Genomic DNA, 17,167 nt, shown 5'->3' with positions numbered 1-17,167 from the left:
GATTGTAGTGAATCATTTATGATAACTAACCTTTTATGCAAGGTGAGGAAGTGTCTGACAGGGAATGGGAGAATAGGGTAGAGGATGGTGAGATTCGAGGGTAGAGTCCAGCCTAGTGAAACCAGGTGGGCAAACGGGCGATGGCTGTGAGGATGGAGAGAAGTAGATGAGATTCAGATACACAGAGGAAGAAAAAAGTGACTGATTAAGAGTGGGGTGAGGGAAAGTGTAAACTAGGATAATTTTCAGTCTTTTGGCTTGAGAGTCTTGGTGGCTAGTAGCACCAACTAATATGATAGGGAAAACAAGAAGAGCAGCATATCTTATATGAGGGAATGAATAATATGTGTTCAGATGGAGCACAGTAGGAAGCTAGATATAATGAAGCCATGGGGAGAACTCTGAGTTAGTGGCTCAAATGTGGGTGGTGTGAAATTCAAGAGTGTGGGGATGGGCTAGGATCGGTAGCTCACATCTGTTAATTCTGGCATTTTGGGAGGCTGAGATGGGAGGACCACTTGAGCCCAGGAGCTCAAGACCTGGGCAATACAGCAAGACCCTATCTCTATTTATAAATAAATAAATGTGGGATGAGATCATCTGGGGAGAAGATACAGTGTAGAAGCCTGGGCACATCAACATTTATTTATTTAAAAGGTAGTAGAGAAAAAGAATTCACCAAAAGAGACTGAGAAAGATGAGTCGGAAATAGGAGAATCAGGAGAAAAGTATCAACGGTTTTCAAGAACGGTCATTGTGGAAGTGAGGTCTTCCTTCTACTAATCTCTATCACAAAATAATAGCCACAGTTACTACTACTATAATGACTACTGCTTGCAGTTAACTCTTCTGGAGTCACTGTGTGCTGTAAGGGCCGGGGAATAGGTAGTTGGCTTTACAGAGAAAGCCAGATTCATCATCCATGCAATCTGGATGAAGAAACAAGAATTTAAATCAGAGGGTCAATACTAATTACTGGCTGGGCAAGGTGGTTCACACCTGTAATCCCAGCACTCTGGGAGGCTGAGGCGGGCAAATCACTTGAGGTCAGGAGTTCAAGACCAGCCTGGCAAACATGGAGAAACCCCATCTCTACTAAAAATACAAAAATTAGCCAAGTGTGGTGGTGTGCACCTGTAATCCCAGCTACTTGGGAGGCTGAGGCAGGAGAATTGCTTGAACCCAGGAGGCAGAGGTTGCAGTGAGCCAAGATGGCGCCACTGCACTCCAGCCTAAGCAACAGAGTGAGACTCCATCTCATTAAAAAACAAAAAACAACTAATTACCTATTAGAATATGGAAGTGTTTAAAAAAATACCTATGCCCAGGCCCCACCCCCAGAGATCTGAATAAACCTATAAGGAAATACCAGGTCTCTGTTATCAGGCAAATTACTTTGGATTCACATTAATATACCATCAAGATAAAACAGAACGTGAAAAGTAATCACAAAATAGGTTTGCAAACAAGATTGTCTGATTCATGATCTTTTGCAAATTAGGTGTTGAAGCCCAGGGTCATGCCTTTTATTGGAGATGGTCTTAACACACTTAAGTTTTCGATACTTAAAACCACCTTTCTCTCACCCATTGCCTAAAGGAGAGGATGGAGGCGCATGAACCTGCCTGTTTGCAAATGACAAATCACTGAGGATAAATAGAAAATGCAGCATTACCAGAGCCCCTCACTATAGGGGGCAGGGTCCACTGGGAAGACATCATAACCAGTTATATGTCTTGGTAGAAATACTTCTTGCTAGTCAGAGAACAAGATGTTCATTCAGAAGCTGTTTTCCTACAGGCTTGCTTGCCTTTTCTTGGATTTACAATGTGGTCCAAAGGTCTTTTTTTTTAGACGAAGTCTCGCTCTTGTCACCCAGGCTGGAGTACAATGGCGTAATCTCAGCTCACTGCAACCTCTGCCTCCTGGGTTCAAGCGATTCTCCTGCCTCAGCCTCCTGAGTAGCTGGGATTACAGGTGCATGCCACCACGCCTGGCTAATTTTTGTATTTTTAGTAGAGACGGGGTTTCACCATGTTGGCCAGGCTGGTCTCGAACTCCTGACCTCAGGTGATCCGCCAAGCTCAGCCTCCCAAAGTGCTGGGATTACAGGCATGAGCCACCGCGCCGCCCCAAAGGTCTTAAACAGTGGGAAGGAATCACATATACTAAGTACTCCTCTCTTTGGCTTGAAGTTATAATGTAGCTAGCCTTTGCCCTTCTTTTTTTTTTTTTTTTTTTTTTGAGACAGAGTCTTGCTCTGTCGCCCAGGCTGGAGTGCAGTAGTGTGATCTTGGCTCACTGCAGCTTCCACCTCCTGGGTTCTAGTGATTCTCCTGCCTCAGCCTGCCGAGTAGCTGGGATTACAGGCACGTGCCACCACACCTGGCTAACTTTTGTATTTTTAGTAGAGATGGGGTTTCACCATGTTGCCCAAGCTGGTCTCAAACTCCTGACCTCAGGTGATCCACCCACCTCGGCCTCCCAAAGTGCTGGGATTACAAGTGTGAGCCACCACGCCCGGCCTCCCCTTCTATAAGTTAACTAAAATTGAGGATGGTCCTCTCTTGCACTAGTTTTTGGATTGGGAGGAGGACTTGGCCAGAATCTACATGAAGAGAAGGAAACCATAGTTCCAAGTCCTGAAATTTCTTACCTCTGGTTAGGAGAGGCCACCATCGGCCGTCCAATTCTCTTCTTCGGTCTGGTTAGCTGAGGTGATGGGATTTCCCCTTTGAGAGCAGGGACTGAAGGAAGCAGACTGGCCTATAAAAGGGCAAGTCAGCACACTGTAGCCACAATAGGTTTAAAGGGTCTTAAAACATCAATAATTTTATTGGTAGCAGAATTTTATTACATTGAACACAAGGTGAAGTAAGTGGGTCCAGAAACCTTGATGATATAGTTTCATTCCTATAGTTTCATTTCACTGGGTTTGATCTATACCTTAGCGGATGTTTCTTCACGACTTGAAGGCTCACTAAAGATGTGCAAGGTCTTCTTCTGCCTCCACTAAAATCTCAATACTGGCCCCCATAATAATGGCAGGATTTATTTCGATTCCTTATCAGAACCAATGCTAGGGGCTCTCATCTCAGCACTGTAAACAATCTAATGGCTTCTAATATTTCCATATCTTATATTCTCATTCACAAGAAGAAATCCTGTGTTAGAACTAGAAGACTCTTGAGTTCAATTTCAGATGAGAAAAGTGAAGCCCAGAAAGGTGAGATGATTTGCCTAAGGCCATAAAGCTTCAAGTGGCAGAAACGAAAATAGAATTTAGGCTCTGACTACTGACTACTGTTCCACTGTATCCATGCTGTCTCCTCCCATATCCCTTGTATATTTTGAAAGTAATTAAGTTCTTACCTGAGCTAGGTTTTATCCAAATGTTCAGGTTGGTAAAATAGCAGTAAAGTAGTGCCAGGAAGAGGCAGGCAGAGGAAGAAGAGATTTAGCAGGCGAAATGAGGTTGGGAGCAGGCTACTGGGATCCAAATAGTCAGAAAGAAAGGAAGGAAGTGCCGGTAAGAGGGAAGGGAGGAGCGTATCCTAAAGAACTACTCCCAACTGCACACCTGTTGTTTTCCTCCCAATTTTCCTACGGATTCCTCATAATTATCTCCTTTCTCTTCATAAATTCTAGTTACTGACCTGAAATAAAATTTCTCATTTGGTTGTCCTCAAGGTGCAGAATATGGACTTAAGGCTCCTTCAGACCATTCAAATGTATTGCAGACAGTTAAGATAGAATAAAACTCACCTTTTTGTCCCACTGAATAATTTATTTAATATTATTTCTCACTAGTACATATTTCATCAAGAGTAGTTTCATTCATTTCACCAATTTTAAGTGATTTTTCCTGTTGCTGTTGATGGTAAGTGGAAACAGCAAGATATACAGGTGATCCAAGGAGTCTTTTGTGCCCCACCCAACTGCCCCCACAAAGGTCAAGGGGCCCCTTAATGATACTTGATGTGGTTATCAATCACTACAAAGTAGTAGCTTCAATATAAACAACATTTTCAAAATCCATTCAGAAAATGGACATAACAGAAAATAAGACATAAGCTTAATTAAGGAAGCTTTCTCATATGTAAGATGATATAGAAGATAAAAGAAGCAGGTATATCTGACACAGAACAAACATGGTGTGTCTGATGTGGTCCTGGCTTTAGGACCTGGGCAGAGAAAATTAAGAATTCCTGTTGGCATAAGTGTAGAAAGGTGCTGCTAATATAGTTCTGTCCCTAGTTACTACTGTTTTTCTGTGCATCCTTCTTTGCCTTGATATGAGTTTTGGCTTCTCCATCAGCTCCAAACATTTTCTTGTTTTCTTTTCTGTATTGCCTATACTGACCAGGAAAAATTCAGCTATATTAAAACACAAATAAGTTGATGACTATACTTTTCAGTGGGATAAGTTTTCCTTCTCTATGCTGATTCTCGGCATAGCCTATGGTTTGACCAAAGCAGCCCATTCCAGGGTTCCTCTGTTTAGCTTGTTAAACATATTGACTCTCCATGCTTAGGGCCATGGAACTAAGCCCGGAATTACTCACATATTTATAAATATTACTCAGCTGATTCAATAATACAACAGAATGGCGGGAGTCACCTCCCTCTTATGTCCCAACTCATATAAAGCTTAAATATCTATAACCAGACAAATCTTTCAGATAAAAAAGGTCAGGAAGCACAGAAGGAACCTGAAGTTGATAATTTGGGTGTCCCTACGTTTGTTTAGTGTTATCTGATTTAAATCCAATTGTTCTTATCGACATTCTCATGATCCATAGAGAAAAAAACCTATCAGTGGCCTATCTGCTAGCTAAAGTCAGATAAGACACATTGCCAGAGCTTGAAACTTTCTCATACGTTAAAGGATTATGGAAGACAACAAGGGAACAAGGAATGTTTAACACAGCATAAATAGGTAAATAGTCTTAAAAGTGCTTTTTCAAGGCAGTCTAAGAAGGGACTCAAGTGTTAAATGTGAGAAGCCTGTTACAAATATAGTATTAACCGTCTGGTTCAATATAATGTGGATTGAGTGGTACCTGCATGACCACTGAAAGGATCACACCCCACTTCTAAAGACTGTTGATCTTTTTATTGAATATTCTGGTAAATATTTCACATTAATACAGGCTACATTATGTAGAGCCACTATATGACAAGAAATTTGCTCAACTTTTTCCTTTTAAGTATGTAAACAATTATACATGTATTTATCACCCTAAAAGGTTGAAACATGTAATCAACTAATTCTCTTCTGCATACAAGTAGTATTCAGTATGTTTAGCCAAAAGCACTAAGGTCATATGATCTTAAGTTCAAAATGGCTAAACTAACCAGAGAACATAATCAGGTGGATAGGAAATCAATTTGTTCTTATACAATGGGCAATCAAATTTCCATTGCTAAAGCCTCAGAGAAAATTTCTTAGGCACATTAAAAAAAAAATCCCCATGGTTCTTCCAAGGTCATAGGTTTCTTAAACAAGGCTAAAGAGTAAAGACCTTCTAACTTAGTTGACATATTTGAGATGCATGTTTCCAATATGAGGTGCCCACGTGCCAGGCCAAATCTGAAAAGGGGGAGGAAAAATTGGAATTTCTAATTAGGAATCTTTAGACAGTTACAAAATGAATATATAAATGCAATGGCAATTCACTGTTTCTGCCTAGGAAGAATACACATATATGAAATAAAGTGTTCAGTAGCATCATCTTGATATTGAAAAAGCAATCCAGATCGAAATGGTCAATTATGACTTTTGATATTCAGTACTTATACTTCTCACAAAACAAAAAGAATGACGTGACAAATCTAAAAAATAAAAGAGCATTAAGCCCATTTTACCTGTTGGGCATCAGTGCATTCAGTTGAATTTTGGATAACTTTTATCATAGGGTTCCAAGCAGGATCTGGGTTATGAAGTCCATTAAACAGAGGGCCTCCTGGAACATCAGCAAGCTGAGGATGAGAGGGTATTATGGTGCCTCCATACATGGAAATTGGCAGACCCTAAAACAGCAGGAGAAAAGATTTAATCATAAAATTACTATAAATTATAAAATTACTATAAATCCCATAATACCAGCTTAGACTTCTCTAATATTCCTCATTTAAAGAACTCCAAAAGATCCTATAAGTACAGTATGGCAGTGTTGAGAAAACACAATGTTTATCTGCATCTGCAAAGCTTTTCAACAAAAAAGAAGAGAGAGAAAGAAACTAAATCCAATATGAAATCATCAGGAAATTTCTCATATTTGATAAAAATAACCTCAACTTTCCCATATTTTAGTTTCATGAAAAAGCTTGAGCTAAGAAGAAAATGGGAACTACATGACTGACTGCCGACATAAAGCTGTCAGAGCAGACAAGAAAGCATCAGTGAACTCATGGCCAGCTTTTAAGAGGGGTAGAGGCCTCCCTCAAAGTTGCAGTAGCAGAACACGAAGTGGCAAAACCCAAATCCCTCAGGTGTTTTCAGGGGATGGGGACATCTTCAGGACAAACTACTGTGGACAACTCTGTGCACTCCTGAAATTAAGCAAAAGATCTAGTAAAGCCACAGAAACAAAAGGGAGCATTATTTCAATACAAGGTATTCCTTAATGTGACTACATTGGCTGACAAAGTGTCAAACAAGTTACAGTGATGTTTGTCAACTCACTTTAGAAAAATCCACAAAACCGCTTGCCATAGGCTGATGAAAAATGTTAGAGGGGGCTACCATTCCAGAATCATCTCTCTCCATTGGTTGATGTTGGGAGAATGTACTTGGGTCTGATAATTGTTGATGCATTGGATGGTTCCCCATCACAGATTGCGACCAACCTGATAAGCCTTCTGGAAAGAATAATTGAAAACAAAGTTTTAAATTTATTTGGATAAAACAACAAAACATTACCACTGTTATTACCAAACATTACCAAATGTTATTGAAATCTTTCCTCTGAAGAGCTCAAAGCACATTTATCACAGTCTTGCTAGCCAAAAAAAACCAGTTCCTGAAAAACTAGGTAAAGTCCTTTGAATACTCCACTTTACCCTGTCTTTTAAAAGATTAAGTACTCTCTGAAAGAACTCAAATGATTACTTAAGAGAGAAAGGACACACACTTTGAATCTTTTGTTTCTGATCAACTCTATATATTACCTCAACCAATATTCCAGACTCTGAAATTGGATTGAACTCCTCAAAGATATAAACATCCTTCCCTAATTGAGTGTTAAACATAGGAACTAAGTTTTTTTGGTTTGTTTTTCTAAGGAACTAAGTTTTAATGGCAAACCTACAGCTTACTTAAGACATCCCTCCAGAGAGAGAGCAAGCCAATTGTACCTGACACAGCATTGACACCAAATGACCAGATTCCACTGTGTCCAACGGGAGCGACAAAACTGGTCCCCACCGGGGCTTGTGCAACAGACCCTCCTTGCCGAATTCGGGCCAGTCTCTCTGTTCCAATCGGGGGAGGTATCTTTCGATCCTGACTGGCACTGACTCCTTTTGGTTGGCCCAATGTTGGTGGGGCAGAAGTGGCTGAAAGAGGTGAAGATGATCCCGAAGAAACAGATGGAATAGGAGAGTCACCTGGTGGCAAAATATTTCTCTATTGTTTTATTACATATAAAAAACTATAAGAATATGAGAAACCTTGTTGGAAAGATCTATTCCACAACATAGGTTCTGTAAAGAAAATTTTCATTTTAAAAGAACATTCAAATAAAACATAATTTCTATAAACATTATCCTACACGATTTCTGCCTATAATAAGTATACAATAGTCTAAAAAATGTTCTCCCAATTGAACTAAACAATGCTAGAAAGGAAGCAGGCCACATGTTTTTATTCTAGCTCTAAATAATCTGCACAAAACATTATTGTAACTTTTTTTTTTCTTTTTTTTGAGACAGAATTTCGCTCTTGTTGCCCAGGCTGGAGTACAATGGCGTGATCTTGGCTCACCGCAACCTCCGCCTCCGGGGTTCAAGCGATTCTCCTGCCTCAGCCTCCCGGATAGCTAGGATTACAGGCATGCACCACCTCACCTGGCTAATTTTGTATTTTTAGTAGAGACAGGGTTTCTCCATGTTGGTCAGGCTGGTCTCGAACTCCCAACCTTAGGTGATCTGCCCGCCTCAGCCTCCCAAAGTGCTGGGATTACAGACGTGAGCCACCATGCCCAGCCACATTTTAAAATTAACTAAAATGTGGCAATATTTGCACAGTACCTAGCATATTTTCTAGAAAACATCTGGTGACCCTCTATACTTGTTAGTCTTTTCTTTTTTCCCTTTCTACAGCTCTTTTTGTTTCTATAAGGAAATAAGGTCAAATGTTAGCAAAGCATTATATGATTTTGATTCACAGCTTTGTTTCTTAATGGAACTCTTGGGTGATTTGGGTAATTTTCCTTGTCAAAAAAGCCAGTACTCACTGACTACCTCATGATGCTCATTAAAATAAAAAAAAAAATCCAATTCTGTTCAATTCCACATACTTCATCTGTTCTAAACATTGAAATAAATAGAACAAAGGGGCCAGGCAGGTGGCTCAAGCCTGTAATCCCAGCACTTTGGGAGGCTGAGGCAGGCGGACCACCCAAGGTTAGGAGTTTGAGACCAGCCTGGCCAACGTGGTGAAACCCTGTCTCTACTAAAAATATAAAAGTTAGCCAGGCGTGGTGGGAGGCTGAGGCAGGAGAATCGCTTGGGCCTGGGAGGCAGAAGGTGGAGTGAGCCCAGATCGTGCCACTGCACTCCAGCCAGGGCAACAGAGCGAGACACTCTGTCTCAATCAATCAATCAATCAATAGAACAAAGGAATATGTTAACTTATAAAAGGCAATACAGCTTCATAAAATGTAAAAATACATGAGAAATCACACCAAACTGACCATATACAAAAATTCAACTTCTTTCCAGATTTAAGAAATAATTTTACAACACTGCTTCCAAAGGGTCCTTTTGTAAAACTACTTGCAGTACTTTTTTTTTTTTTTTTTTTTAAATAGAGACAGGGTCTTGTTGTTGCCCAGGCTGGTCTCCAACTGCTGGGCTCAAGCGATCCTCTTGCCTGGGCCTCCCAAAGTGCTGGGATTACAGGTGTCAGCCACTGCACCCAGCCTAGTACCTCTTTTCTTGATCCAGGTTCTAGTGTAAAACATTTTTGGCTTGAAAGAATAATTCTCAAGTTTTCTATGCTAAAAATGACTGACAATTTTTTCACATGACCACAGAACAAACCTTGGGCATCTGTATACCACTTAGTTTACTAAAGTTACAACATGGTGTTGTAACTGAAATAAATGATTTAATAACTTATTCAAAACTCTTTGGGAAGAGTTCCTCCAGGATTCCTACATGAGTTTGAGGCGCTTGTCCAAGGATGGGGAGAAAAATGTTGTCTGTTGAAACTAGGAGTCCCAACAGGAGCTGGCCCTTGCAGGAAAACCCTTGTTCCTGGTATGCCGGAAAAACTTGCCAGAGGAGCAGAAGAGGAAGATGGGGAGCTGCCTGATGGGTCAATGGATGGTAACCCTGAAATAAAACAGGTCCAAGACATCCAATTAGCTAAAACTTTAAAATTGAAAGCCCAAGAAGACTTCCACCAAGGTGAGATAAGCTGTAAAAATAACCAAACAAATAAATAAAAGATAGCATGTGGCTCATTTTCATAGACCACAGCAAAAACAATCCATCTATGTGATACTGTATGGCCAAATCCATTTTTTCCTTACGGTCCAGAAGAATATCGCCAAACAGCACTAGATACAGAAAAATGGGCTCAATGTTTAAGAGTGTCAGTCACCTGGAGTAATGTTCTCGATGAATCTCAAAGCTTTTAACTGGAGGGGATACGAAATGGGAGTATGCTGTAACTAAGTAGCACCCAACAATAACTTCTGCATTCCCTTTTGTAGTCAATCTCAAAGTACAGCTTTTCATCTGTATAACTATAGTCACTTCCTATAGAAGATAAGTAACAAAATCTACCAATGTTTCCTTCCTCACAAGGAGGAAATGCATACTACTGAGGATGATTTCAGTATTCTATCTGATAGAAAATATCAACAGTTGCAAACTATTATCAAAGTTTCTATCTAGTTTGTATAAATCTGAACTTAGCCATCTTCTCAAATTCCATTGCTTTCTCTGGAGAATGTATTAGGAAAAGAGGCTGAAGGACTGGAAAAGGATTATGGTTTCTTATTTCAGGAAAAAGTAGTTAATATAAACATCGACTGTCAAAATTTCTTTTAAGCAGGTCTTATTTTCAGAGTTTGATTTCCCCATCATTTAAAAAACATGACTTCGAGATGTAATTCACATACCATATAATTCACCCATTTAAAGTATATAATTCATTGGATTTTAGTATATTCACAGGACTGTGCAACCATCACCACAATCAATGTTAGAACATTTTTGTCTCCCTTAAAAGAAACTCCATACTCATTACCTGTCATTCACTGGGTCCTCACCCTCATATTTCCATTTCTTTTTTTTTGAGACGGAGTCTTGCTGTGTCACCCAGGCTGGAGTGCAGTGGCACGATCTCAGCTCACTGCAAGCTCTGCCTCCTGGGTTCACGCCATTCTCCTGCCTCAGCCTCCGGAGTAGCTGGGACTACAGGCGTCTGCCACCATGCCCGGCTAATTTTTTGTATTTTTTTTTTTTTTTTGAGACGGAGTCTCGCTCTGTCGCCCAGGCTGGAGTGCAGTGGCGCGCTCTCGGCTCACTGCAAGCTCTGCCTCCCGGGTTCACGCCATTCTCCTGCCTCAGCCTCTCCAAGTAGCTGGGACTACAGGCGCCCGCCACTACGCCCGGCTAATTTCTTTTTGTATTTTTAGTAGAGACGGGGTTTCACCGTGGTCTCGATCTCCTGACCTCGTGATCCGCCCGCCTCGGCCTCCCAAAGTGCTGGGATTACAAGCGTGAGCCACCGCGCCCGGCAATTTTTTGTATTTTTAGTAGAAATGGGGTTTCCCCATGTTGGCCAGGATGGTCTCCATCTCCTGACCTCATGATCCACCCGCCTTGGCCTCCCAAAGTGCTGGGATTACATGCGTGAGTCACGGCACCCAGCCTCATATTTCCATTTCTAAGCAATCACTAATCTTTCTGTCTTTATAGATTTGACTACTCTGGACATGTGGGTAACTTAAGGCATTTCCTACTTATTTCAGACTTTCATTATTGTGGTAGGCAACAGTAGGCAATTATTACCGTGCTTTCCTGGACAAAAAAAATTAAATTTTCTAGTGCTAACCAAAATAGATGTTAGCAAAACCTAGAGGTAATACTGAATATGGCTATAAAAAGTCTGTAAGTAGGAAATGAATCATTTCTTTCTTTTTTTATTGAAATGAATCATTTCTATAATAACCTCTTGGTTTTTTTTTTTTTTTTTTTGAGACAGGGTCTTGCTCTCTCACTCAGGCTAGAGTGCAGTGGTGTCATCACAGCTCACTGCAGCCTCGACCTCTGGGCTCAAGCAATCCTCCTGCCTAGCCCCGCTGAGTAGCTGGGACTACAAGCGTGTATCACCACAATGAGCTAATATATTTTTATTTATTTATTTATTTTGAGACAGAGTCTTGCTCTGTTGCCCAGGCTGGAGTCCAGTGGCACGATCTCGGCTCACTGCAAGCTCCACCTCCCAGGTTCACGCCATTCTCCTGCCTCAGCCTCCTGAGTAGCTGGGACCACAGGCGCCCGTGACCACGCCTGGCTAATTTTTTTGTATTTTTAGTAAAGACGGGGTTTCACCTTGTTAGCCAGGATGGTCTCAATCTCCTGACCTCGTGATCTGCCTGCCTCGGCCTCCCAAAGTGCTGGGATTACAGGCGTGAGCCACCGTGCCCGGCCCCACACTGAGCTAATTTTTAAATTTATTTTTTATCAAGACAGGGTCCCACTATGCTGCCTAGGGTGGTCTCGAACTCCTGGGTTCAAGTGATCCTCCTGACTTGGCCTTCCGAAGTACTCAAATTACAGGCATGAGCCACCACACCTGGCCACTGTCAATATTTTTACACTGAAATCTGTCAGTCTTTTGTAAAGATCATGATAGCTTTTTTTTTTTTTTTTTTTTTGAGACAGAGTCTTGCTCTGTTGCCCAGGCTGAGTATAGTGGCACAATCTCAGCTCACTGAAACCTCTGCCTCCCAGGTTCAAGCGATTCTCCTGCCTCAGCCTACCGAGTAGCTGGGATTACAGGCACCCACCACCATGCCTGGCTAAATTCGGTATGTTTGGTAGAGACGGGGGTTTCCCCATGTTGGCCAGGCTGGTCTTGAACTCCTGACTTCAAGTGATCCACCCAACTCAGCCTCCCAGCACAGGTGTGAGCCACCGTGCCCAGCTAATCATGATAGCTTTTAAAGATCATGATGTGCATTTTAGGGACATAAATGTAGATGCCACATAAATGTACTTTTTAATAGCTTTACTGAGATTTAATTCACAAACCATACAATTTACTCATTTAAAGTTATACTATTCAGTAGCCTTTTGTATATTCACAGAATTGTGCATTCAGGACCACATCAATTTTAGAACATTTCTGTTATCTTAAAAAGAAACTCTGAAGCTGGGCATGGTGGCTCACACCCGCAATCCTATCTCTTTGGGATGCCAAGGTAGAATAATTGCTTGAAGCCCAGGAGGTTGAGGTTGCAGTGAGCCATGATCACGCCACTGCACTCCAGCCTGGGCAACAGAGTGAGGCCCTGTCTCAAGAAAAAAAAGAAAAAGACATTCTGCACCCCTAAGCTATCACCCACCCTCCAATCATCCCTTCATCCTAGGTAACCACTAATCTACTTTCTGTCTCTATGGATTTGCTAATCTGGATGTTTCACATAAATGGAATCATAAAATAAATATCTGGTCTTTTGTGACTGGCTTTTTTCATTTAGTAAAATGTTTTCAAAGTTCATCCATGTTATAGCATGAATCAGTACTTCTTTTTTTTTTTTTAAGACAGAGTCTTGCTCTGTCGCCAGGCTGGAGTGCAGTGGCGCAATCTCAGCTCACTGCAACCTCCACCTCCTGTGTTCAAGTGATTCCCCTGCCTCGGCCTCCTGAGTAGCTGGGACTACAGGTGCGCACCACCACACCCAGCTAATGTTTTGTATTTTAGTAGAGACAGGGTTTTATCATGTTGGTCAGGCTGGTCTTGAACTTCTGACCTCATGATCCATCCACCTCAGCCTCCCAAAGTGCTGGGATTATAGGCATGAGCCACTGCGCCCAGCCCTTTATTTCTTTTTATACCAAATACAAAATATTACGTTCTATAGATATACCACATTTTGTTTATCTGCTTGTCAGTTAATGAACATTCGGTTGTTTCTACATTTTGGCTATTATGAATAATGTTGCTATGAATATTGGTGTGCCAGTTTTTCTATAGACATATATCTTCCCTAGGAGTAGAATAACGGGATCATATGATCACTCTTATGTCTAACTTTCTGAGGAACTGTGAAACTGTTTTTCCAAAGCAGATGTACCATTTTACATTCCTACCTACCATGTATGATGGTTTCAATTTCTCTATATCTTTCCCCATCTTCTTAAGTATCACTACTTTTTTTTTTTTTTTTTTCTGACAGTCTCGCTCTTTTGTTCAGGCTTGGAGTCTGTGGCATGATTTCGGCTTACTGCAACCTCCATCTTCTGGGTTCAAGTGATTCTTGTGCCTCAGCCTCCCAAGTAGCTGGGACTACAGACCTGCACCATCATGCCTGGCTATTTTTTATATTTTTAGTAGAGATGGGGTTTCACCATGTTGGCCAGGCTGGTCTCAAACTCCTGACCTCATGTAAACCACTCGCCTCAGCTTCCCAAAGTGCTGGGATTACAGGCATGAATCACCACGCTCAGTCAGTATTACTACTTCTTACCTGAAAACTAGGAAAGTAAACTATATCCGTGAAAAGAGCATCAACAAAAGAAACCATACAAGCAGTTAAGAAATGGGGCCAAGCTTATTAATCCCAGGCCCTAGAAGGAAGGTCAAGGATTAATGCTTCCTATCACATCCTGGGTACTGGCAATGAGCTCTTCTTTCACCCTGGGGCTTCTCAAAGTCTATACTAGTTTCCCCAAATGAAAAGTTGTAATAGATGCCTATTTACAGAGAGGAAGGGAAAAAAATTTAGAGAATATTTTGGACCATAGATAGTCATATGCAGGCTTCTATTTCTATTTGAAATACAATATAACAGCTATGTTTTCCTGAAAAGACAAGTAAATGGAAACATATCTGAAATGAAAGCTAAGGCTACGCCATATTCATAACTCACAAATAATTTTAAACAACATAAGTCAGTTTATAATTAGCAACAAGGTAGCATGGGATATGGGGCAGTTTTCCAACTGGAAGAGAAATGCTAAGAGGCAATAGTGCCATATTCTGGGTCAGCCACATTTTTAATTTGTTTTTCAGAACAGTACAGATTAGACTAAAACTTGGCTCTTAAACTACAGAAAATAGATTCTGGTTCTCCAAATATCTCCAAGCCAAAACTGACCTCAAATCTGTCTATATATTTCTCATAATGCCTCGGCAGCTAATTTATAATTTCAAAGAAGCAATAGCTAAATCTACATTGGTCTTTCAAAATTAAGAGCCTATAAATGACTGGGTCTTCAAATAGCTGTATCTAGGCTGGGCACGGTGGCTCACGCCTGTAATCCTAGCACTTTGGGAGGCCAAGGCAGGTGGATATTGCCTGAGCTCAGGAGATCGAGACCTGCCTGGGTAACATGGCGAAACCCCGTCTCTACTAAAAATACAAAAAATTAGCTGGGCATGGTGGCACATGCCTGTAGTCCCAGCTACTTGAGAGGCTGAGGCACGAGAAATGCTTGAGCCTAGGAGGTGGAGGTTACAGTGAGCTGAGACTGGGCCACTGCACTCCAGCCTGGGTGATAGAGTGAGACCCTGTCTCAAAAAAATAAAATAAAATAATAAAAATAAAAAATAAAATACATAAAAAACAAATAGCTATACCTAAAATAAACAACAGAGTACTATTAAACAATGTAAATTATGAACTTGTGCCTAAACACCTTTGCAACTTCAATTTTTTAAATCTAAGAAATGCAAACAATCACTATGATTTCTTTTTTTAAGTCTGTAAATTTGGAATCCTTGAAACATCCCTGGAGTTTTTTTTATTAATATGAATAGACACCAATTCCAAGAAAATGGACTTACACCATGGTATAACTTCCTTACTATGAGGGACAGAAAGATCATAGAGAGAATCTAAAGCAGCTCATTATATGTGAGTGATTTACCTCTTGCTACTTTTTTTGTCCACTTAAGGTGAGATTAGGCCATAGGAGCTCCAAACTGAACTGCAGCAATAGTTAATAACTTACCAACTGGACTAGTAGAAACTCGCTGGGAAGGTGGTCTGAAGCCAGGTGCCTTTGAGTTATCAGGGTGCATGTTTTCCAAGTGTCCAAGCACTGAGTTACCCAGGAATGCTGACTGAACAGTAAAAGAGGCATCTGTAGCAACTCGTGAGGACAGTGGACCATCTCCCCAGCCCTGGTTAGCTGGCACCTGACTACTATCAAAAAGACTGCTGAAGTGATTGAAAAGTGTGGCTGGGCCAAATGTAGGTGGCAAAGACTTATTTGCTGGGTTTATGTGCATCTGAGAACCATTCATAATGTTCACAGCTGAAGAAAGCTGCACTGCAGCTGGTGGGCCTTGAGGTGGTGTTAAAGTAACTGGATTTGTAACAAAAATAGACTGGGGATCCTGGTGAATAGTTGCATTTGGTACCATGGAGTAAAAAGAACCTCTGGGCTGCATTCGATGAGAAACTCGAGGTGCTGGTACAGCTAATGGAGGTAAATTACTGGTGTCCTGATTATCAGCAGCAACCATTCTGGGTGATGTCAAAGTCAATGGAGCAGGTTCTGAGTTAGATGCAAAAGGCATTGACATAGGACTTAAATCAGACACACTGGATGGCTGTGCTTCCTCTTGTGTGTTACTGGAAGTAGGAGTGGGACTGCTGGATGGGTGAGTTTCTGGAGCTCCCGGGGTGTTGCTGGCAGAGATACTGCAACTGTTTGCAGTTGAAGATGGGGTACATAGGTTTGCCATGGGCTGGTCCTGTGTGGACACTTTCTCTTTGGTGGGTGGCACAGCAGAGAAAGACTCCATCTTTTGTGAAGAAAGCTGTGCTTGAGAAGTACTTGCAGGTAGAAATGTGGTGGGAGCTTGCCCACTAGTGATAGGTGCAGAGGAGACAGAAGGCAGGGAACTACAAGTGCTTGTCACAGAAGAAATCACTGTTGCTGGAGGACTCGTCTTAGGCACACAGGCAAACAACTGCTTTCTGACTGATGAAGGAGTCCGGGTATTAGTGACACACAGTTGCTGACTGGCAGCAACTACAGAAGAGACAGTGATAGGACAACTGGCAGTAGCTAGTCCAGCAGACTCTGAGGGTAAAACAGTCCCGTTCTGGTTAGGTAGACGGCTTGTGTTATTATGCTTTGGAGAGCTATTTGTGTTGCCAGGATTCACAGGTCTCACTGGGAATGGTCCCCATGTGTTAGGAGAAGGTGAGAAGGTTCCTCCGAACTGGGCCATGGGTAAGCGAGGATGCCGAATCTGTTGCATAGTTTGAGCAGCCAGTAGGGCAAAATGAGGGTGAGGATAAGCTAAGGGTAGAGAAACTGGGAAAGAAGAACGTACATTTGTTGGAACATTCTTATTAAGTTTATTAGTGGGCTGGAACGTAGATAACGTTGTTGCCTGCGAAGTTACAAGAGTTGGAGCACCCAAAGGAAATGCATTTTTACTGGAAGCTGCTGTGGTACCTACTCCAGATGAGAAGTTAGCATGAATTGATTTGGTGCTGGCAGGTGTTCTGATATGATTTTTAGGAATCAAGTCTTCCAGTTCCTTAGCAGGATCTTGAATGAGTGCATTGATTAGCTGAACTGCATATCTTGTTGATTCTGTGCCACCCCTGGGGGAAAAAAAAAACAGAAACAAGACCAAAAACATTTAAAAAAAAAAAAAAACCAGGTAATCTTAACCATCAAATAAAGTTCTTAATTATACCATACCTAACAAAGGTATGCTTCTTATAATTTCTACTCA

At 41.3% G+C, this 17,167-nt stretch overlaps 1 protein-coding gene across 15 annotated transcripts in view; it reads right to left on the bottom strand.

The window, feature by feature from the left end:
- ANKHD1 (ankyrin repeat and KH domain containing 1) overlaps positions 1 to 17,167 on the bottom strand; it is a 140,987-nt gene that overhangs the window by 4,656 nt on the left and 119,164 nt on the right. For 9 of the 15 annotated variants that reach the window (XM_058439909.1, XM_032158077.2, XM_032158089.2 and 6 more), the window contains 6 exons: positions 15,421 to 17,033; positions 9,385 to 9,561; positions 7,360 to 7,611; positions 6,689 to 6,864; positions 5,869 to 6,033; positions 2,657 to 2,766 (listed from right to left, as the gene is read on the bottom strand). In XM_058439909.1, coding sequence (XP_058295892.1) covers positions 2,657 to 2,766; positions 5,869 to 6,033; positions 6,689 to 6,864; positions 7,360 to 7,611; positions 9,385 to 9,561; positions 15,421 to 17,033 — 2,493 coding nt within the window. Of the gene's footprint in view, positions 1 to 2,656; positions 2,767 to 5,101; positions 5,594 to 5,868; positions 6,034 to 6,688; positions 6,865 to 7,359; positions 7,612 to 9,384; positions 9,562 to 15,420; positions 17,034 to 17,167 lie in introns of those variants that run through there. The other 6 variants (XM_032158080.2, XM_032158087.1, XM_032158083.2 and 3 more) reach the window with 6 other exon arrangements.

This window comes from Hylobates moloch, unplaced genomic scaffold (genome assembly GCF_009828535.3).
Source record: "Hylobates moloch isolate HMO894 unplaced genomic scaffold, HMol_V3 SCAFFOLD_6, whole genome shotgun sequence".
Lineage (NCBI taxonomy): Eukaryota > Metazoa > Chordata > Mammalia > Primates > Hylobatidae > Hylobates > Hylobates moloch.
Note: the sequence above shows the minus strand (reverse complement) of the source record. Positions and strands in the feature narration are given on the sequence as shown.